We start from the raw sequence: 24893 nt of genomic DNA, 5'->3' as shown, positions 1-24893 counted from the left end.
TATAACAATTATGATAAATAGTTTTACAATTTTTGTAACTAAAGGAAAATATATTGTTTTAAGGTAAATTACACTTGTACCCTTTGAGATTAAGCAAGATTTAAGAGACAATCCCATGATTTTAAGAAGTTGCATTGATGTTAGTTAAAAATCCAAAAATTATTTTGTTCTTGTCATTACTTAATTGTCATTAAATGTTATATAATACCCAAAGTGTCCCTTGTTTTTTCTTTCTCCCGTGTCTCCTTACATCTCTCACTCTCTCTTTCAATGATAACAGTAACCTAGATTATACAAAAACGAAAATAAAAAATAAATACGTTATGAATAACAGTAACCTAGATTAGGTTTTTGAACGACTTCTACTTTGGGGTAGGGGCTATTGTCATGTCTAGCACACATAAGCCTATTTATTGATTGATAATTGGCTATCAAGAGGTATGAGAAGATTTAAACCCACAATTTCATATTTTACATGAAATAGTTGTCACCATCTAAGTCAAATAAAATAATTTTGTTACATTCTTTAATTATATAACATTACTCTTATGAAGTACATAATTATTCGATTTACCTTAAAAATTTATTTTAATTAATTTTTATGTAATTTTATAGAAACATAATTCATACAAAAAAAAAAAAAAACGTTTAAAATCATAATTATATTTTTATATAATAATTTATATAAAAATAGACTTATGATTCCTGGGCCTTCCAGAGATTCTAACTAGACAGCTCGGCCCATTGAGTAGAAACTTATTTGAAGTTGATGAGTCACCTGGGCCTTTTATGGGCTGGGCTGAGGAATTTTAGTCAGAGCCAACCTGGCCCGAGATTTTGGACGGGCCCTGTATCCTCTATATTATCTTCTTCTGAACCCAATCAAATAAGGATGACCCATCCAAGTCAAGACAGGACAAAATGAGTTTTTGGCAAAAATTCAGATAAAATTATCATCATCTCTAACGTTACACCCACACAAGCTGTTCCACTATTATTTTATTTCGAAATGTCATTTAAATACTTTATTTTGATATTTTTATTAATATTTTGTTATGATGTATTATATATTTACAATAATGTGACATAAAATAAAAAACATTAACATAATTAGGGTTGCAATCGAACTGAATCGAGTAAAACTTCATTGAACTCAACTTAGCTTGGCGAATTAGTTTCTAGGTTGAAGCCTTAAAGCTCGGTTTGAACTTGAGCGCATGCTAGCAAGGTTGAGCTCGAACTAGCTCGGGCTTACCGGTATTATATTTATAAAATTATAAATATATATATATTAATGTATTTATAAATAAATTTGTTTATGAACTATTTATGAATTTCTAATCAAATATATTTACAATGCTCTAATCAAGTCTATTGATATTCACAAGTATTTAATTGGCCACGTTTGTGAACTTTAACAAGCCGAGCTCTATTGAGCTCAATGTCGACTTATTTACAAATCGAATTCAAAAGTTAGGATCAATCTTGACTTGTTTATCTTAACAAACAAACTCAAATGATTTTTTATTGAGTTAAATATCAAGCCATTTATGATCAATATGATTCATCTATTATCTTGAATATAATTTAAATATAATATATATATATATATATATATATATATATCAAATTTGAATGTAGAAATAACATGAATTAGTAGTGCTTAGGACAAAGGCACTTATTACAAAGAATCATTTGGGTCACCAATGAACGGACCATAATTTCAGTTTGGTGGGTGGATAAGGATGGACTGGCAGCCTCACATCCTCTCCAAATACACTGAATTATAAGATAGATGAGATGAGATGAGATGAAACATTATATATATATATATATATATTAGCTTCTACTTAAATTCTGCATATGTAATGGTCTATCTAAATCTCTATCCATGCTGCATGCATGGCCACCCACATTATGGAAGGCCGATAGAGACATACTACCACAGACACACATATATAATTATTTTACAAATCTAAATTTTAGAGAAGAAATTAAGCTTTGCAGTCTAATCAAGGGCTTACAAGGGCATGTTACCATTTACAATAATTGGGAACAAATTAAAGTGCAACCATGCACATAACCACCGTTTCAATTTGGAGTTACTCTCATCGTCGTTGCATGGTCTAATCTGTCACCCCCATTAGCTGCAAATACCCATGCAGCAATTAATTACAACCTGTCCACAGCTTCATTGATTAACACAAATGTTATTTCAACATTTATTTATTTATTGTGATATTAACTACGTACAAGGAACCTTAATATATTGGAATAAACATACTAAACATATATAGATAATTTGGTAGCAACTAATTTGGATACCTTAAACGTGTCATCCTGTTACCATATTTGAAAAATCAAACTTGTCTTTACATCCCCTTTTCAAATGTTATAGATACATAGTTAATTGGGTAAAAATACATAAACAACTATAACACCAAAGTGATAGATCAAACAAAACTAAGTCTCAGTGTTCAAATTTTTTAAGGGTATTCTTCTTTATCTTCTATGTCTTTGTGGTGCCCTAGTAGTATAGGAATTATGAGTGTAATGAGATGTTAGACTATATATATATATATATATATAATACTATCAAGGAGATCTTATTATGTAAAAGCGTTTGTAATTTTTTACAATTAAAAATATTTTTATTTTTTAAAGTGTTTATAATATTTTAAAAATAGCTAATAAATTGTGAACAAATATTATTAATTTTTTAAGAATATATTTATAATAATTATGTAACTATCAATCTAGCATTACCGATAATTAAAAACTCCAAAATAAAAAGGCCTGGCAGCACAAAATCTCTTTCAACTTGAAGGGGCCTGGGTTGGGCCCCAGTATTTACAACAAGCACAGTATACGGCTGGGCCGCAAGCCCAATTGGTACGACGCCGCTTGACTTTCTCTGCCAACCAGGTTCTGCCACGTGGGGCAGGCCTGAAACGGTACTGTCGTTGGGGCACGAGCGGCCCAGGAAAACGTGGGCGGCTGCCCAACCAGTGGTTGGGTTGCAGACGTGGCGGATAGCGATTGGTTGGAGTTATCCCCGTCCCGTGTCTTTTCATTTTGTTTTTTTCTATTTCATTAATCTGGAAAGAAATGGGAAAAGCGGACCTCTTCGTCTTTAGCCATAATTTCGTGTAGTCTTGGCTCTTTCGCTATCGGCCTTAAAGGCATGTTTGGTTGGCCCAATAATACACATCACTTCGTATCATCAAACTTAAAAAAAGAAATATTCTTATTAATAATACGATGGTTTGTACGTTCTTTGTAATTAACATCATAGTATCAAATTGACCAAATTACTGATTAATAAATACTTTAACATGAGAATACGTGTTGAATTTTTTAATTTTTTAAAATAAAACTTCACAATTATTATCTTTCGATTGCGAGTTTTATGTTTGTAATTTGATACGAAAGTCAAGAAAATGTTTTTAAGGCTATTTTTGAGAAGATCACCCCATTGTCGGTGATCTTTTTTTGTTGTAAAACTCAGTGAAAGATTATCCCTTTCCCTTTCTCCATTTCTCTCTGTCTCTCACAGACATCTTCCTTTCCATGTTTTTGTCATCTGTATCTCTATCGATCACTAACAGCAAAAGGCAAATATCATTCTTTCCTTTCCTTCCTCCTCCTTTTCGCTCTCTTTATTAATGATTGGAAGTGGGTTCGTCAGTGTGGGTTTTAATTAACAAAATCCACACAAGTGGGTTCTTGATCTAAAATCCATTGCTTTGGGCTTCAATCGATCGGAGAGGCAAAATTGAGTTCTACACAGAATGGAATCTAGACTTGAGAAAAAAAAAAGAAAAAAGAAAGAGAGGAGAGAGCAAGCAGAAGATGCAACGAGTATGAGGTAGCAAGAAGCGTAATTTGAGCAAAAACAAAAGAGATCACATCAAGTCTACTACGTAACTAGTTGGCTAGTAGACTTGATACCTTTAGGATACCTTTACTAAACAGTAGAAAGTCATGTTTACGGAGTTTTTTTTTTTTTTTAAATAATATTACTTTTTATTATAAATTAAAATTTATAAAAATAGTATCCACCATTAAAATTTGGATCGTGTTACATGTACATACAGATTTACACACAACCTTATACATAGGCATAAAATGACGAAAAAACCCCACCCATTTGCCGTCTCCTCTTTACTCTCTTTCCTTTGTTCACGACAGATGAAGCTCGATCGAGGTTAGGTGACACTGCGGCGATGAGGATGCATCAAAGAGGTGATAGTGGCAACGAGGCGAGATGAAATAGCAGTTGTTGAAGGTGGCCATGAAAATGGGAGAGAGAGGTGAGGGGGAGACGACCAAAGTGATGAATTTGCAATTTTAGGTGGGGTATTTTTATCATTTGAATGTGTGTTTGTCAATTTTTTTGTTAAACTATTTTGCACAGGTCGCATTTCCCTTAAAATTTTTTAGCATCCACCATTGTGGGAATAGTAATATGCCACCCATTTACCTATTTGGATACTGTTATAACAAATTTTCATATATTTTATATGTTTATATCTTAATTTTTGTATTTAATTTAATTTTAAATAAATATTAAGTATTTATTATTATCAAAATACAATAATAAACTTATTAAGTAAAAAACGTCAAGTCGCCCAAAACTATCGTTGCTTGAGACGGTCGTTGCCCGAGTCTAGAAGGAAGAAAACTATCAAAGGACGTTAAAAGAAAACAATTAGAAGATATATATAGAAAAATTTTCACGTAAACACTTTGATGTTTAATTAAGTTAGACATGGAAGATACTAAAAATTGTAGAGCAGAGTTTCCACCAATATTAAGGACATACTTTTTCAGAAATGAAGATCTACTTATTTATAGAGGAGAATTGAGCAATTCTAAATCTCCTTGATTTGATAATTTTTTATAGATAATGTTTATCTAATATTCTAATATCTTATTATAATTAAGATTCTTAGTATATAATATTTATCCCCTTTGTACCAAAGTTTTATTAGGATTCTTAATACTTATCATTTTTATGGAACTTTCGAGAGAATTTGGAGATATCGGAGTTATCTAGTTTACACATTGCATGAGACCCTAATTAAGGAAAAATTTATATGTTTTTATCTCGAAATGTTATTTTAGACTTTTAATCTTTTTTGGGGGGTTTTTAATGAGAGTGACTCATTGCTATCTTGACCAATGCCACAACCAGATGCCATGCAAGGAGAAGTGTTTGTGAAACACACTTTCAATAATCTTTGAATAATGTTAAGAGTTATTATGTTATCAGACACATCTTTATTATTAGAATTAATAGATCATTTGTGGTCTTCTTTACCTAAAATCTTTTTCAACAAGGATCATGACTCGGAGCATTACTCATACTTATGATACTGTGTCTAGTGGTCATAATTCAGTAATTAATGTCACAACTAACTTGTTGGAATGACAAATGAAAATTATGTTTTTCAAGATTAATGAGGATGCCATTGAACCATTATCATCATCAATAACCAATGAAGGAAAGGAACAGAGTCACAAGGTTGGGTAGAGACGAGCTCAGAGATAGAATGGCGGGTCCAACGACGGCTTGCCATTAGCTGTATGAAAATAAAACCTGAAATGGCGCTTTCCATTTGAATGAAGCAGTCCCATCGCCATCGTCTGTTGATCCTTCTTCTTCCTGCAGCTGCTCGCGTATATATATATACACCCACAATATGTTCTCTTCATAAAATCCAACGACAAAATGGCCACAATATTGCCTCTGCACCCGTCCACTGTTCGTCTCTCCGTTTTCCTACTTGTTCTTGCCTTTTCCTGGTCTGCCTCTGGACGGCCAGCCACTTTCCTGGAGGATTTCAGAATTACTTGGTCCGATTCTCATATCAGGCAAATCAATGGCGGCCGGGCCATCCAGCTTGTTCTCGACCAGAACTCAGGTAGAAAACAACAGCCACTATGGCAGCCTGCTACCTTCTATTCATTAAAAACTCAAACATTGTTAATCGGTCTCAATTTCTCTGTCTGGTTCGTTGTTTACGTAATTCTATAGGTTGTGGGTTTGCCTCCAAGAGGCAGTACTTGTTCGGGCGAGTTAGCATGAAGATCAAGCTCATCCCCGGCGATTCTGCCGGGACGGTGACCGCCTTTTATGTACGTTCGGTCTCTTGAAAATTAAGCTTTTCCTCTATCAGTACACACAAAGGGTAATAATTGCGGGTTTTTATGGAAAAAAACTTGAGCTTGTTTGGATTTTGTGTTTGAAATGGAATTGCAGATGAATTCGGACACTGACACGGTGCGCGACGAGCTGGATTTCGAGTTCTTGGGGAACCGGACGGGGCAGCCGTACACGGTGCAGACCAATGTGTATGCGCATGGGAAGGGAGACCGAGAGGAAAGAGTCAACCTTTGGTTCGATCCTGCAGCTGAGTTCCATACTTACTCAATATTATGGAACCATTACCATGTTGTGTAAGTTGATTATACATACATACATATATATATATACATATGTGTGTGTACATATGCAATCTTTGTAACATGATCAATTAACCATGCATTGGAGATATATATATAGTTCATAATTTTATTTATATATTCTTAACAATGAGAACGAAACAATCAGTTCAAGGGTTTATTCTTTACAACTTAAGAACTGTGGAGGAGGTTCTATTTTCAGTAATTTAAACTTCTACTGAAATGGAGTGAGAATCTCAAATTTTATCGTTTTGAGAGAGAGGAGGAGGGGGGGGGGGGGGGGGGGGGGGAGACTTTTGTCGGTTCTTGGAACTGGTGGAACTTGGCTTTCCAAAGTCGGTTTGGCCTTTAATAGCATATAAGTGGACACGCATGGAGGATATAGCTTTTAAGCTGCCCTTAAACATCAAATCAAGAGGCTTTCTAACCACACAAATTAACTCAGCCGACACTCATGACTCATTCACCCCTTGCTGTCACTATACACCACAGTAGTACTGATTATCTACCGACAATTATGGCCATTGCACTGCAGCTTTTATGTGGATGAAGTACCCATCAGAGTGTACAGGAACAACCAAGCGAGAGGCATCCCATACCCGAAGCTCCAGCCCATGGGAGTCTACTCGACGCTTTGGGAAGCCGATGATTGGGCGACGAGAGGGGGGCTTGAGAAGATCGATTGGAGCAAAGCCCCTTTCTACGCGTATTACAGTGACTTTGACATTGAAGGTTGCCCGGTTCCAGGCCCCAACAACTGCGCTTCCAACCCCACAAACTGGTGGGAAGGGGCTGCTTATAAGCAGCTCAGCCCCGTCGAAGCCAAAAGGTAATTTCGTACTGTCACCTATTATACATTCACAACTAACCCATTTAAGGAGACCGTAAGTTCCTCTTTTTTATAACTATTATATGTTACGATTTTGCTTTGGAAAAGACTCTTGCTGGATGGAGAGTGTTTCTTTGTTTATATATTATTTGGCTTAGTAGCGCCTGCATTTGGGTATGTCGTACACCACCTAAACTAAAATCATAACTAGACCACATCAACTACACCGTATGTGAGAAACCCATACCAAATCACCTGTAAAGATGACTAATCAACCATTTGATCTAATACATGTCAAGCCTTGATTAACATTTGATTATACTGTTGACAGGTACCGGTGGGTTCGGACGAACCATTTGATCTATGACTACTGTAGTGACAAATCGAGGTACCCAGTTGCCCCACCAGAATGCGTGGCTCGAATCTGATTAAATAAGTCTTTCCTTGATCCATCTCCATGTTGTCGGATTCTTGGGCACAGTTGTGATGTTATACTGGGCCTCTGTGATGGAAACCATGCACAGGAAAAGGGGGTATAGAGGATGAGATCTACAATAAAATCAAAATGTATTTCCTGTACTTAAAAAAGTTTGCGATTGTGAGGGGTTTCGTGTCCAAGGAGAGATGACAATGGCCAGTGTCAACTCGTGTGTGCACTCTTTGGACATTGTGTGCCAATAATTATGCTTTTGTGTGATTGTGAGATGCATTGTGTTCTTAATTTCCAGTGCTGTTACTTTACTCGAGTAATGATGATATCGCAAAGTTACAGATTTGAGCTGTGTTTGTTCTATTAATGTAACACATTTAACGTTTTTAAGACAAAAATAATGATTCCTCTGGGCTGGATAACTGTCACCGGAAAAATCTAAAGACATTTTTGTCAGTTCTTATATTTTAATCAAACGCAAAAAAGCACATGAAATACGCCTTATCCTTTTCCTCAAAACAAAGCAATGGATGAAGCAAATAGCCAAAATAATCTGAATTAGTCTGCAACACAACACATTCTAGTGGGAAGCTTGATGAAAATTTAACATTAAACAACACGAAACACCTCAAATTACAGTAAGAGTAACGTAAGCACGAGGCTATGATAGAGAAAATCATAATTCATTTTTAGAGATAAACATAATTCATTTATATGTACATGCATGGGTGTTACTATGATAGAGAAAACCATATAGTTTTTAGAGAATATAAAATATGGATGTTACTATGATAGAGAAAGTAAAATAATTTTTAGAGATAAATTATTTTTAAAGTATACATAATTCATTTTTTTTTTGTTGCTAAATGCATACATAATTTGATTAGTATTAATTAATGGGTATGTAGATACTCATTATCTAACATGAGGAATGGGATTAGTAGAAAACCAGCTGGCCACCAAGGATAATGACATGTTTACAAACGAAAGAATGAAATACATGGGTATATAAATGACGAGGATGAAAGAGATGGCTGCAAATATTAGCCTAAACTCTATACGATGTCATTTTTATTTGTGGTCTCACTTCTCGCTATCCTTTTTTTGTAATAATTTGACAAATTTTAGCAAATAATATATTTAATACATTCAAATAAAATCTCTACTTTTATCTATCTTTATCTCTCTCTCTCTCTCTCTCTCTCTCTCTCTGTATATATATATGTATTTCTCTAAAATAATTGTATCATTTTTCTTAATTTTATTCATATTCCCCACTTGCGAATCAACTGATAAACTTAAAAAAAGAATAAAAAGGCAGCGAGAGACAAATACCCGAGCAGCCCCAACAATGAACAGGACAAGCACATACAGTAAGTGTCCCCAGAAATCATCCAAGAGAACTCTCCTCCTCATGGGTATCAAATAAATATAAAACCTTATCTTAACTCTAAGGTATATAATATACAATGTCACGCATGGATGAATCAAACCATATTATATTCACAACCAGAAATGTGACTTTACCAGAAAGCCAGAGCTTTAGTAATTAGTCGAAGGCGATTAAGTCATCTTTACTATTATATATACAAAGAACTGTATGTCACTCAAACCCGAAATGATGCTGCTGATTATAGGCCTATTAACCCAAACCATTTTATCATTAATTTTTATATACGTTCTTCAAAACTAATATTTTATTATATTTCTTACATAGAAAAAAAGAAAAAGAAAAAAAAAGGAATTGTGCATGAGAAATAGATGGCCAAATGAAAGCACGGGTGATGGCTCTTTGGAAGACAAACTTATCATCGGCATGCAAGAAAAGCAAACAAGAGAGACAACTCATGCACACAAACTTGTCAGTGCACCGAAATAATAATAAAAGATCTTCGTTTCTATTAATTGGTTCCACGTTAGACGAAAACAAACGGAGTGTAGGAAATACAACTAATTAAGATCAAAACAAACAGTTGAGAACAAAAGGAAATCAGAGATTCCGAAAGATTGATGAGAATAGAAAAACATGTAAATTCTAAGACAAGAAGAAGAAAACTGCTGAGATCGATACATATATGTTGTGATTCTTTTTCCGTCTTCTTCCCCTGATCACTACCGATTGTGCAGAGGATTGGCGCCGGCCGGAACACTTCTCTTTCCGTCCAAAACGTCGCCGCAAGAACCGTTACAAGAAGAATTGGAGACGGTGTCGGCGTAGTTGGGAGGCCCAGAAGCAACTCTTTCAAGTTGGGAGCTGGTGAGAATGAGAAGAATCACTAAGACGATGGCAAGAACCCTCATTTCCTCTACTGGCTTCCGATATCCACAAGCCTTCGATGAGTTTGAATTTTGGTGACAGTAGCAGCTTGAAGAAACTTGAATGGAAGGATAATTAGATATTGGAGCTAAGAACAATGCATGAAATGTGAATTAGCCATCCTCATTGCCTCTTGATGATCAGAGGCCACTGTAAATTTATCTGTTCTCTGCATATCACAGCGATGGCGGATGGATGAAGAGGATATTTCATGTGGATGGTTCGTAGGTGGAGGGAATATTAATGTCTGATTTGTCGGATAGTATTTGCTTCCAAAGGAGTGGATGATCTTTGGAGTTGTATTAAGCCTATGGTATAAAGCAAGCTTGTTAATTAATTATGAAGTTATGGGAAACAATATATAAAAGTATATATTATCTATATGATTATATAAAACATTAAATTACACATTAAGAAAGAAGGCCATTCAGACCAATCGATGTTACATCATTTTAATAATATTGTTTTATAATAATAATATTATTTTCCTTCTTACAATTATAAACCGTCAAAGTTGATAAATGTTAAATTATAATTATTATATGTATATGTATATTAAAGAAAACACTCTTTTCTATGTTATCATTGCAGGCCGAAACAGGATTTGAGGAAGGCCTGTTGGTGAAGACAAATCTGGGCCTATGGTGGGCTGAAGTAATAGGGGCCCAATAAGTTTCAATGCCCATATAATTAGGCGGTTGACATCTGTGGACTGTGGCTTATTTAATAGCAAGAAAATAAAGTCGATTATTACTAATAGTGTGAATATAATCATATATTATATCAATTTTAAATATCTAGAGGAATTTAAATTATAATAAACAGGTTAAAGGAGCCATAATCATAAGCTTAGGACTTAAGAGTTAAAATAATATTTACTTAAGCTTATGATCACTGGACCCCACCATCCCACATGTAGTCATATATTGAGGTAGGATTCACACTCAAGTATAGGGAATACAAAAGTTACATCAATGTTTGCGATCGAGAAAGGGATGGCTTAGACGAGCCTTTTAGATATTAAATAAAAGAATTTATAAAATTAAACAAGAATTAAAAGTCTTCGGTTTGAGTGTTGTATGAGATTTAAATAATCTCTCCTCATGATTAAATAAGAGATTTAAGATGGCTAAAAGACAAGAAGATATAATATTAATACTGAATGTTTTCTGTGAAAGAGTGCAACAACATATGTTTCGAAAAGTAAAAGCAACCTGTGTCCTAGTTGGTATATCAGATTTAGTGTGTTGTTTGAACAAGTTTAACTATTATTTATTTCCCTTTTATTTTACAGAGCCAAGATCGACAACATTTCTTATGGCTTTCAACCGATTAATATTCTTCTTTACTCTGTTAATTTGAATCGCTTACGATGGTTTGACTTACGAGTATATTTATGCACTTTAAATGATTGTTTTAGTGAATATCCTAAGGAATTGTTAGCATAATTATTAACCTTGGACAATAAAAACTCACATAATCTTTAGAAACATTCATAAATTGACAGTTCAATTTAGCATAGGTTGTCTACCAGTTTAATAATTACGAATTGATATTACAAATGTCAATATTCAGATAAAATGATGGCTTGAGATATGCAAGGGCGGAGCCAAGTGAGGCCTAATAAGGGCAACTACCAAGTGAGGCTCAGTCGGGACAGTTGCCCTTATTGGGCTAAATTTTAATTTTTTAAATTTTATATTATTTTTAATCTAAATCCAACTCCCACAATCAATTCAAAATTATTGTATTAAAGTTTAGCTCAAATGGCCTAATCCACTAACTTCTAAATCCTAATTCATTTCATTTTCAAATTTATCTTATTTTTTACTTTCTTTTCCAATTCTCACCCATTTTTTTTTTACAATTTTTGCTATAGTTGAAAAAGTATTTTCTGCGATAAATATTATGAAAAATTGATTGTATAATAGGATTAGAGATTAATGGATGAATGATAACTTAATTGTGTATGTTGAAAATAATGTATTTAATAAAATTAATAATGAGGCTATTATATGGCCTTATCAAAATATAAAAAGTCGTAAGGAATAATTGTAAATTTTTTTTATATTTTAATAATATTATTATTATTTTATTTTTAAAATTATATTTTTTATTTTTAAATTTTCTCCCACTGAATCAAAATTCTACTTGTCCCTAGAGATATTGCTATGCTTTTGCAACCTAAGTAATCATTTTGATAAATATTCAGAGTTAACAATATAATTATTAACTTTGAATGATCAAAGTCAATATAATTTTTAGGAAGATTGTTCGATGTTGATGAAATTTTTTTTTGATAATTGTATATATATATTTTTTTATGTCAAGAGATTTATATATTTGTATATTTATTTATTTTTATTAGCTACTTAGATTTAAAACTGAAATTGCTTTTGATTATTTTTAATAAAATTCTTAGTTACAAAAAAAATAATGCTTTTATTAGTTAAATAATGATTAATGAAACATCGAAGACAATTCCAGCTAGAAGCTACATGTATATGTCAGAAGCGTCTGGACGGGGTACGTGGCCAAACGCTGGTAATGCTGTTAATTTCTGTTAACAAACAGTTTGGCGTCAGACAGAGAGATGGAGGGGCATTTTGCTAGCCGTTGAGGGCCTACATCCCATCGTGCTATTAACCTCCGACAAAGACTTCTCCCAAAGGTCTTAACGTGCCGTAGATTTGGTCAAAGGCACGGTTAACCACTCGGGCGCTGCCACGAACGCGGAGTGATCATGGTTCGTCGAAGCCCGGTGGCTCCACGTTTAATCATTGCGAGCCCCAAATGGCTCTCTCCTCTCCTGCTGCTGCAAACTGACCGACTTCAGGACCTAGGCCGAAGGGACAAAAGCCTCTGAAAGGGAGGTGTGAATGACATCTTCTCGCCACCTACCCATCATCTCCTAATAAAATTAGAACCATGTGCATACAGTTTTAGACACAACTTTATATATGTATGCAAAATAATAAAAAAAATCTTACCCATTTGCAGTCTTTTAACTGCTCTCCCTTCTCAGTCTGTGGTGGATGCGAGGGCGGATCCTGTGTGAGCTATCCTAGGTGAAGTCCAGGGCAATCCACAATAAAATAAAAATTTTTAAGTAAATTCTAGGTCAAATCAAATTCAGTCCATCTTCAACCCAACCCACCTCAAGTTGCTGGATTCGCAGTGGATGAGACCCAATCAAATTTTATCATATCAAACTTTATTTGTGTTCGAGATGAAGCTACGATGAAGCCTCATCAACACAAAACAACAATAGTCAGATGGTGAGAATGCAATAATGAGATGACAACGACGATAAGGATGCATCGACGAGGCAACGAGATGACAATAGTAACGAGAATGCATCGGAGGCAGACGACATGGGGTAGTTGTTGTTAGAGGTGGTTATGGGAAGAGGGGAGAGAGGCAGCAATCAAGGATAGGGGTGATGAATTTGTAATTAAATTAGTTTGTAATTAAATTAGAAATATTTTTATTATTTAAACTGTATTTATCAATTATTTTGTATAAGTAATATTTTTCATTAAATTAATTCTATGCACAACATAAGGGTGTAATAATTGATTGATTTAGTAATCTTTTTGTAATCATTCATCGTTTTCAAAAGCTCTCATAATTGGCGCCGTTGATTGATCAGTTTGTCTCCATAACCCAATGTTCTTCTGATCACCTGCGTAAAGGTAAAGGGTCAAAATCAAATCAATGTTATGGTATGAAACAATAGAGAAGAAAAGAAATAAAGAAATTTAGGATCACCATTAAGATAATTAATACCTAGCTGGAAGATATATTCTTTTTCATTTAGGATCAAATCTCCTTGTTAGACAAGAACGTAACTAAGAATAATTCCGAGAAAGAATTTATCTCAAATTTATTAATTTAGCTTAAGAAAAATTAATAGATTATAGAAGTTAATAGTATCTTACTCATCCCTATAAGTAACACTCAAGGGATTATTAGAGATAATGCCATCAACTTCAACCATATAGACTGCGTAGAAAACTGGCTGGGGCTTGACTGCCCGATTATGAAACCACTCCACTAATACTGTCGTTTTGTGTGATTTGAGAGTTGAAATCATGCTTACAGTTCACATCATGAATTAAGAGTGGAACCTAATTAATTAATTAGTAGCTTTCGACGGCCATGTATATATGGATGACGAAACAACATTTGTAGCATTGCCACCGAACAGGATTCCATCGAGATAATACCATGCCCATAATGCAGCGAGAATTGACACAAGTTAGCCGACCATTTGGCCACCACAGGACGTGTGTCATCTCTATTTATTATATATATATATATATCCATTTTGTACTCAATTACGTGGGGCTAGGCTACCCAAGAGCCCTTTGTTTAAGCATATTTTCGGGTATAAAATTATTAACCAATGGGTACATGAAAGAGTTTTTTTTTAATACAATATTCATCAATTTTTAGATGAAGTTATTAAGAAAATTATCATCACAAATTTGGTGATTATAAGTTGTTCTAATAAATGATTTAGGTTTTCATGTATAATTAGGAATAAAATAAGTCTGTGCCTATAGAAATCATTTTTATATATGTACGTTATTATCTATGTTATATCTATATGAGGTTACGTACGATTAGCGGCATGGGTCATGGTGTAGGCAGGACCCTAAAAGATTTGGCATCTCTTGCGGAGCCATGACCCCATCTATATATGCACATCTTTTGTTTCGTACGTCTAAGTCAATTTCCATTGTCTCCCTCTTTCTATCTCTAAAATGAAAACGATATGTATTAGAGGTGTAGATTTTATTACCTAAGTCTAAGTAAAAAAATGAAAAATTTTAAACTAAGGTTGATTTAATAGTGCCCGTCATTTGTATATAGTTATAAAAATTTTAGGTAAAATTTAGTATAATGATAAAATAAATTTAATTTAAATTAGAGTTCATGAGTTTAAATTTTAATAGTAGATCACAAATAGATGTTTGCATATATATCAAATACGATAAATCTTGCATTATCAAGAAATGATAGTTACTTTACTTCAATGAGAGATGCTTTGGTGCTAATTAAATTGGGCCGGAAAGTTTGGGTGTTCTTTCTCTAATCTCCAACTACAATATAAGAATTGTCCTAAATTATATGGTTCATATCAGGGCATGTAGGGCTTTTTTTTTTTTTTTCAATTATATCTATCAAATCTTGTTAATTAATTTCTTAATTTCTCAAAAAAATATCAGGCATGGTAAGGTTTAGAATAAGAGAAAAGCCTTGCTTCCACCCGTACCTCGTTGTGATTTACTATGCAAAGCTATTAGCGAGGGAAATAATTTGCATGGCATGTCGACAAAGGCCATTGTGTCATATGACATGTTGATCAATAAAGCCACTATGAATCTCATGCGTCAGCTTCCATCAGAATATCAAGTTTGTGATGATTTTTCTGCTTTCTTTGTGTCGGCAGAAGAAAAATCAAAATGACCCGACAAGAAACATCAAATCCTCGTAAAATTAAAAGGAAGCATACTCTATATAAAGATCGTAAGAACAAAATAAAAGGAAGCATACTCTATATAAAGATAAGGAGCAGATTGATCATAGTAATCCCATCACAGATATTTACAGACTTAATCATAACTGATAATTTATATTTCCTACAAATATCACTAAATTTAGTTAGAACCTTTACTCATTTCACACACACACACACACACACACACATATATATATATATATATATACTCTGAGAATTTTAGCTTTTTTATACTAATTCTAACAACTTTTAACAGGCTGCTGAGGGATTGAAGGGAGGAAAGAGGTGAGTCTTGGGAGGCATCAAAAACTGGCTCCTCGAAGTGTTGTCCCCGCCGGCGACGGTTCTCTCGCAGGACGGGCAAATGGAGAGCGTCGCCGCCGGCAGCTGCATGTATAAGGGATGGGCCAGTTTCAGCGCCTTGAGCTCTTGTACCTCCTTCTGTAACCTCTTGTTCTCGTCCCTCAGTTTCTCGCAGCATTTCTTCAATAACTCGCAGTCCACCTCAGTTTGCTTAAGCTTTGTTCTGTAATTAAGACATATATATATTCATGACTAGTTGTTCAAGCCGCCATGAACGTACGTAAACTGTGTTGATCGTAAAGAATTGTTAACATCTATATGGTATGAAGATGCAAACCTTGCTCGCCTGTTCTGAAACCAAACTTCAACTTGTCTCGGCCTCAGATTCAGCTTCCTTGATAGCTCTTGCTTTTGTCGCTGTAAGTTCAAGAATATATCTATTTTATTATTATAAAAGCATACCGGAATCATGGCCCTTTGTATTCATTCTGCTTATATAAAACAAGAGAAAAAAAAAAAAAAAAACCAAAAATTTAATTTTTATTTAAACTTGTAATCTTTATATTTAAGTCCCAGTAAATCAAGAGCAAAATTTTCATTTCACAGAGGTTGATTTTCCATCAAATCACCCTTAAACATATATATATATATATATATTCATCAGTTTCTATACTTAAAAAGAGGGAAAGAAGCAAAAATTAAGCTAAAAACCAAAAGATGGGTTAAAACAGAGAGACAAAAAGGGAGAGGGAGTACAGGATTGAGGGTGCTATGACGCTTGAAGCTTTCCTCTAGAACCGCAGATTGGTCTTTGTTGAGTCTAAGCTTCTTCCTTGCATTAGCACCGTCGTCATCTTCATCGCTTATTACTATTCTCGAAGAAACCCTCTCTATCTCAGCCTCATCACTGCCCAGCTCGCGCTCCCTCTTAACACTACCATTCGAAAACGATGAGACAGCCTCGTCGGAGAGTTGATTACAGGTCTCTCCACCGAGCCCCAAAGTCAGCGCCGGCTCCAAACCCGCCGCCGCCGCCTTCCCCAGCCAAGGAACATCGAGCTTTGGACACGGCTTTTCCGGCGTTTGACACCACCAGGCCCTGGACGGACTTCCGGCCGCCGGCCCAGTGCCAAGGCCTAAACGGAGGCCAGCGTTACCGAGCTCTGCGAGACCCATGTGGGGTTTGGGAGATGAAGAGTTGGAGATTTGGTCAAAAGAGATGGAGGGCGTCGGTTTGTTTGGGTGGAAAATGAGGGGGAAAGAAGGGGAAGGAGAGTGATTGGAATGAAGAAACACTTTAATTGTGTTGGATTTTGGGGGGTTCAGTGGGTGGGTGGCCACCGATGATATGATTATTAATCAAAGCATGGAATGGAGTAGGAACATGAATTTGGCGTGGAGAAAGAATTGAGTAAAAGTCTCAATATTTCTCTATTCATAGGCTGACCATTTGAACCTATAGATTAATAATTAATATAAAAATACTTTTTCCGGGCTAGTACAGTGCTAAAGCACTTGTTTCATGGGAAATATCAAAATTTAAATCAATGTATTGACTTACAAAATAAAATTATTATTGAAAGTCAATACTTAACTAGAAGACTCCTAATAAGGTTGAATGATAAATTTTATATGAATTGTGTAAAATATTTAATTCTAAGTATATATATACTGTGTTTATATCCAAATTTACTCGGGATGTATTAGGGGGAGAATATCACCCGTTTTTAGGGATTAGTCAGTGAAATTTGGACCCAGGTGAATAAAATATATATATATAAATATTTTTTAATATAATATTACATGCTGGTAAATTTTTCAGTATCCCTTTTTAATATTTTTATTAAATTTATCAATATATATTGTTTATAATATATAATAAATTGTAACTAAAAAAAACTTAATATAACAAGTACGAGACACTTATTGGCACTTATTATTGTGCCTTTCATGATTTGTAAGTAATGATCGGAGTTTGAATTTGTCTTTAGGAATTTATCAATGAATTTGATAAAATATCATGACATAACAAGTAATGATAGGATAATTATATTTTAATATTAGCCAACATTTGATGGTGGCCCATAAGGATATTAATTACCAAAATAAAATAGAATACTATTATTATTAGCAACATTAAAAGGTGGACTCAAAATGAAACCAAGACGAGTTGGGGTACCCAATAACGCACACTTTTGTTTGTTTAATTATTTGATACAATTTGAAGCAACTCTTGTCATTAATTTATTGCTTTACTCTCATGTGACATGTTATTTTTTTTTAAAGACAAAGAGGTAGCTAGGCTGAGTTTTATTTCTTAAGAATGAGACGATGCTAATTATAAATGGATATTTTTGAAATCAAATTTATATATAATAATAATAATAATAATTCGTAATTATCGAAAGACTACTCTTAATTAACATGCGACCACCTATTAAAACTAATAAAATTCGGGTCGTAACATAACGGGTCTTAACTATATACCGTAGTAGATTATTCTCATCACTTATTTTTCTATGCTTTTGCTGTGACGTTGCTGGTGGTCTTAATTAGCTTGTTCCCCACTCCACGCGTGTTTTAACTAATTTTGACCAATTTGTGTCCTCATTAGTTTATTAATTAATGTTACACAGTTGGTGACTAGTAGTAATTCAAAATTGGGAATTACTTCTGCAAGTCGTAACATTTTTATTGTCACGCGAGACGGAGACGTCAGAAAAATATAAATTACTTATCAAAATGTTTAAGATAATAATGTTTAACATTACCCTAATCTAAATTATTTCACATCAAATTAACCCTTGAACAGTTCAAATTAATGATTAGGCTCGACAGGGTGAATTTGGGCTACAAAACTAGAGTGTTTGGGGGGATCAAGTGAATTAAAAGTTATTATTTTGAGGTCAAAATCAACCATTTCAAAAAAATCTCAAGGGTGAATTTAAGATACAGAAATTTCAGAGGCTAATTTGACCAAAATTAAAAAGTTGAGGGCAATTTGGCCTTTTCCCTATGAAAAATGGTATTGGAATAACAAATATAATCCATATCTTTTATTACTTAAGTATTTGATTAATCTTTAATATATAGTTATTGTTATGATATATCATTTTATGTATATGAATATATATATATATATATATTTTGTTTATTTATTAAATGTTGGATACTTGCATGATGTGCCAGATAATAGAGAGAAAATCATCGGATATTTAAATTTTAGTCTAAATTGACTAGTCCGATCTAAGACTTGAAAATAGTCTAATTCATATTCTATTTTACTATAACAAATTTTAGATTAAGAGGCATTTAAAAATATTTTAATAGATAGTTTATTGGGGCATTTTAACTATTAGGGCACTAATAATAATGTCGCGTGTAATTGTGCCCCCAAAACGTATTGAGACACTTACAAATGCCTAAAAAATAACTATAAATTTAAGTTTGTTGCGACACTTAAAAATACCTCAAAAATCACTATAAATTTATTTTTCATATCCCCCACAAGGTCTTCTCTGAACTCTAACTTACTTCTCCCTCAGCTCAAATCTTTAACTTTTCCTTCTTCTTGCACACGCATAACCACCTAATCTACACACCATCTTATTAATATATGTGTCTATGTTTATTTTATAGTATATCTAAGTTTCATTAGAATTATTATATTAGGACATTTAAGATTTGTCTATTAGAACACTTCATCAGAGTGTCTTGTTAGAATTATTTTAATGGGGCATTTAAAAAATTTTGCCCTATTAGATTTACATTTAGATTTGTCTATTAGGGTATTTCATTGTCATGCCTCATTATAATTGTTTTATTGGAGCACTTCTTTAAGTTGTGCCTTAAAATGGTATTTTATAGAGCACTTAATTGTTGTACTTCATTAAAGTTATTGTATTGTGGCACTTTTTTAGATTGTACCTTGAAATGGTATTTTAGAGAACATTTTCTAAAAATATCCTAAAAAAGATACCTCAACAAATCATTTTTGTTGTAGTATTTAGAAGTTTCAATGTTTGCTAAAAAAATTTCAACTACATCCAAGAAAAGATTGACACAATAAACTCACGACACTCTTAAATGTGTAAATAAGACCCATTTATTGAGTCATTACCATTTTTATAAGCCCTGACTTTAAATCGATGTGGGTGAGAAAATCCAGACATTGGGCGTGACATGATGATTAAAAGACTTATTATTATTTTCATAAAAAAGATTTGTTATTATCATATTGTACTTGGATCATGATTAATCAGCGTACATAGATTAAAAATTAGCGGGAACTTTTATTGGGCTGGGCTTACAGAACCCTGGCCCACAGACCCAATTTAACCATCTTCAGAAAGCCCACAATACCCTATTTATTCACCCACCCATGAAATTTTGGGCCAAGGCCCATAAAAGGCCCACTAATAGCAGATTATCAATACTTACAAGTAATTTTAATCTTGTCTTTTTTTCAGTAAGTAATTTTAATTTAAGACGAGGGAAATATTTTAGTCTTAATATTAAAGTTAAGAAAAGTTTTATAAATAAATATCAACTACACATAATAGTGTTTAAATTTCAATTCGAAATAAAAAATCAAATTGGACCAGACTCAAAAATTCGGTTTAGACAAAAACTGAAAATATTTGGTCTAGTTTGATTAGGTCCTAGTATTGGACTGAGGACCATATTAAATCAGACTAAACCGGTTTGGTCCAGCGGTTATACCATCCAATTTTCAATGGAGTTAGAAGAAACTAGGTTATACCCCACTCACTTTTTCTTTATTTTGCATCATAAGTCAACTAAATTGAAAATCAATTGATAGATGAGGATATATATGGTACGTTTTAATTTTAAGGGTTCTTTAGTCCAAAAGGAAAAAACCTGCAAATTATGTAAATACAAAATTTATGCTAAAATAAAAAATTAAGAAACAAAAATAACTCTTGGTATTACTCTTCTTACTCGATTCCTCGTCGCTTGTGTCATTGATTTTGGTAAAGGAGATAAATCGTAGACAGAACTTTGATACTTGTGTAAATCGAGAAAAAATTATTATCTTTTTATATTATTATTCAATTTTATAAATTTATGTTATTTAAATATTCAAATTTAACACTTATAGTGGGTTGATATATATGGTCTGGGCTGTCAGACTCTTTCAAAGTAGGTTACATGAGAAATTAATAAACAAACTAAGCAGAAGAAGAAAGATGGTGAATTGGTGACTAAAGATGGCCAAGAAAAAGCCAACTCCAATTATGCATGACAGATGCCCACCGAAAGAGAGACGATCAAGGTTGACTTTGCCTCTATTGAACCCTTCCTTCCTGCCAGAGTCAAAGCTGGGTTACCTAGTGTCTATATATTATATATATATATATATATATAGTGAAAGAGAGTGAAAATTCAACATTGAAAAAATAATATATCCAAGTGCGATGCTTAAATAATTTTGTAGTCATGCTGGGTCAAAAAAGTTGAAAATAATTGAGTGTTTTGCTTCTAAATGAGAACTTATAATTAGTTAATAATATAGAGGCGACTAAGGTCAATTTCGTGACCTCCATAGATGTGACAGTGGCCTTTCTCTGGGTCAATTTTTGCTAGCAGCCAAAGTACAGTTGCCCTTATCGCCTATTTTGTGGGGCCTTAATATTTTGACCATATCGAACCAAGCAAATGTGCTTACATCCACACCATCTTTTGCTTATTTAAGGTCTCTGTTTTTTATTTTGGTGATAAAAGCAAACATAGTACTAATCGGTTATTACGTCTCCTATTGTTCGGTAGAGGCATGCATGGTTTAATTTGGTTGATTTTTAATATTTTTAATACGTCAAATCGCATATGTAATTTTCTTACAATATTAAATTTTATGATTTGGTTTAGTGAATGAAAACCGCAATAAACCTCACCGACTTTTGTAATTCGACGCGGTTTGATTTCATGGTTTGATGTAATTTGATTTTCGTGGTTCGCTGTGATTTGATTTTTGCGGTGGGGCGTGATTTGGTTTTGCTTTCTCCTTAAAAATCCAAGAGTTACACATTTGTAGATTAGGCTATGTAGCATTTTTAGATGATCAACAAACACACTACATTAATTGATCTTGCATTAATCTTTCAACTAGAAAATGAAAAAAATAGAAGAACAAATTTGGAATTTACTATGAGAAATTTTAAGGTTTTTTTTTTTTCCAATCAAAGTGAAGATCGGAACAATAAAATCATCGAATAATTGTAACGAACGAGCCTAAATCAAGCTCTATTGTCTTGAATCCTCTGAGTAAGCTAAATGACCTTGGGCATAATTGTAACGTCTCGTAATTGACAATTTAATTTAATTTTGGAATAATTTGATTTAAAAGAAATATCAAAATAATTTGTTGTGATTAAATAAAAATAAATTATGTAATTTTAAGGAAATAAGAAATTAAGGTAATTGATTAATTATTTTAGGAATATTCTGGAGTAAGAAAAAAATTGAAATAAATTAAATTGTGGAATTTTTAGAAGTTTCGGGTGTTGGTGTAATTAATATAGGGGGTGCGAGTGTAATTTATGGAAGTTTGGGGGTGCTAGTGCGAATTGTGAAAAAGGTTAAAAAGTCACCTTAAATATAACTTAATATATATATATGTTGAAGAGGCATGTGGGCGTGGGCGGTTCGCGCGCGAAGCGACCAGGCAGTCGGCGAGGGATCGATTCGCGGAGGCATTCGTGCGCGAGGGCTGATTTAATTAGCCTTAGGCATCCCAAAACAACGCTGTTTTGGGATAGAGGCGGTGGCCTCCAGCGGCCGCTCCAGCGCTGCCACGTGGCCGCGCCTCCACCGCCCATTTTGCCCCTAATTTAAGCCTGATTTCGGGCGTGTTTTTGTGCAACTGAAAAGCAAAAAATTTACAGAAAAGAACCAGCGTGCTCGTGGGAGAATTTCAAAAATTTGGGCCAAAAATTCGGATTAAATCCCGTTTAATTCCAGAGTTAATATTCCAGGTATGTAGATAAACTAGTAATTAATATTCTGTACGGTCAAAATTTTGTTTAGGGTCCAATTTTATTAATTTTGGCGAATAATTAGGATATTGTAGTTTGTATAATTTTATCGCGTTTGGTCAAAACGAGCCTAAGGCTATCTTCGAAAAGACAAGTTCTTTATACCCTTATTGTCGATTCTTTCGTTGTCAATTTATTTGACCTCCCTTTGTTGGTTTCGGTTGTTAATAAATTATGAAATTTTAAACGGTTTGTTTTAAAATTTAATTTATTCAACTGATTTCGAGAGTTTTATTCATTGGTTGCCTACGGGGGTTTGTACCACCCCCAAGCCTGTGGGAATGATGCCGTACTCACCCAGAGCTAGGTTCTTAGCTATTCGGGTATTATTATAGCTTTTGATTGTTTATAGGCTAGAGCGGTTGGGTAGTGGGGGCAAGGATTAGCTGTTCGGTGACGGTGTGACTGTTGTACGGTCTATTTTAGGCCGTCGGCTGGTCCCTTCTAGTCACTGACTGCTAACCGGTGCCAGGCACTGCTGACTAACTCTGTCGTTATGTGATTATAGCATGCCTGGTTATGTTTTATTCTTATTGCATGGTTTGGTATGCACATGGGTACGGGCTGCATGTTGGGTTTATCATGATTTGGTTATGCTTGGTCACGGACATTCTAGCTTGGTTATGCTGCATCTAGCACGGGCATATGCATCGCGTGTGATTTACTATATGGGCGGAGTATGGCCTGATGCCTGGATGTATGGGCGCCTTGTATCACGTTGATGCTCATTACGCCATTGCATTTTATATGCATTGCATGGTTACTGATAGTATTTAGTTCTCGGACGGGAGTACTGTTCTGAGAGAGCCTATGGCTCGGCTATCAGGAGTATCGACAGGGATACGGGTGATGGGAGTACCGACCCGGGACAGTGCGCACATGTTTGTTGGAGATTTATGTTGCCTTTCAGGGCAACGACAGGTTGGTATGGGACTTGGGTGCCAAGTGTCTTATGTAACGCCTGATTAGTGGTTAATTTTGTAAAAATTTTGTTATAATTATACCCTTCTTTCGATCTTAAATATGGTTTAAATTAGATATTAATATATATTTTATGGTTATATGTAAATTTAAATTGAAAGATGAATGAAATGAAGTTCTAAAGTAAATAATAATAATATATAAAATTATATATAATACATATATATCATTATATGCATGCATGTAATATATATAATATAATCTAATATATATATGTGCCATGTGTAATACATATATATAATATATAATTTATTAATAACATTAAATTATTTTTATTTTTTTTAGGCATGAAGAATTCAAGCCCATGAAGACTTAAAGTCCATGAAGAATTCAAGTCCATGAAGAAATTAAAACCATGGAGAAATCAAGTCCATGAAGAAATCAAACCCATGAAAAATTAAAGTCCATGAAGAATTCAAGCCCATGAAGAATTAAGGCCCAATTTGAGCAACCCATGGAAAATATTATTTGGAGAAGGCCCAAGGATTATTTTTAATCCTAATGAAGATTAAAAACCAATTTATAGAAATCTATTTTTATTTTTTATGTGAGAGCTTTATTAGGTGTGTTTTTTAGCTAAAATCCATTTAACTATTAGGTGGATATTATAGCTAAAATCCATTTAACTTTATGAGTGCTTTATTAGGTATGTATTTTAGCTAAAATCCATTTAATATTAGGTGTGTATTATAGCTAAAATCTATTTAACTTTAAGTGTGTGAGTGCCCATTAGATATAATTATGTCTAATTGAATAATTGAAATTGTGTGGTTTGTATTGCATCTTGTGGCCTATAAATAGTTCACTTGATTGCATTTGTAAGTGTGATTATTATTCTTGAATAAAAGTTTAGTTGTTTCCTTATAATTCTCTCTTTGAGAATTGTTCTTGTTCTTTCTCATTTTCTTTAGTACTTTCTCTTATAATCTTACTTTTTTTTCTTTCTTCTTTTAAATTCTTATGTCATTTATTATTACTTTATT

The 24893-nt window shown here is 33.7% G+C and overlaps 2 protein-coding genes across 2 annotated transcripts; one reads left to right on the top strand and one right to left on the bottom strand.

Moving 5' to 3' along the window:
* Positions 1 to 5596: 5596 nt before the first annotated feature.
* Positions 5597 to 8072, top strand: LOC127809833 (probable xyloglucan endotransglucosylase/hydrolase protein 6). Its single transcript, XM_052348966.1, has 5 exons — positions 5597 to 5927; positions 6041 to 6141; positions 6266 to 6462; positions 7004 to 7297; positions 7629 to 8072. Exons 1-5 carry the CDS (start codon positions 5735 to 5737, stop codon positions 7723 to 7725), a joined length of 882 nt encoding a protein of 293 aa, XP_052204926.1. The 5' UTR covers positions 5597 to 5734; the 3' UTR covers positions 7726 to 8072.
* A 7497-nt stretch (positions 8073 to 15569) lies between these two features.
* LOC127809835 (homeobox-leucine zipper protein HAT22-like) lies at positions 15570 to 17220 on the bottom strand. Its single transcript, XM_052348968.1, has 3 exons — positions 16631 to 17220; positions 16212 to 16291; positions 15570 to 16097 (listed from the first exon to the last, which is right to left on the bottom strand). The coding sequence occupies exons 1-3, from the start codon at positions 17048 to 17050 to the stop codon at positions 15821 to 15823; spliced, it is 777 nt and encodes a 258-aa protein (XP_052204928.1). The 5' UTR covers positions 17051 to 17220; the 3' UTR covers positions 15570 to 15820.
* Positions 17221 to 24893: the final 7673 nt, after the last annotated feature.

This window comes from Diospyros lotus, chromosome 9 (assembly GCF_014633365.1).
Source record: "Diospyros lotus cultivar Yz01 chromosome 9, ASM1463336v1, whole genome shotgun sequence".
NCBI lineage: Eukaryota > Viridiplantae > Streptophyta > Magnoliopsida > Ericales > Ebenaceae > Diospyros > Diospyros lotus.
The sequence above is the reverse complement of the archived record's forward strand: the minus strand, read 5'-3'. Positions and strand labels throughout refer to the sequence as shown.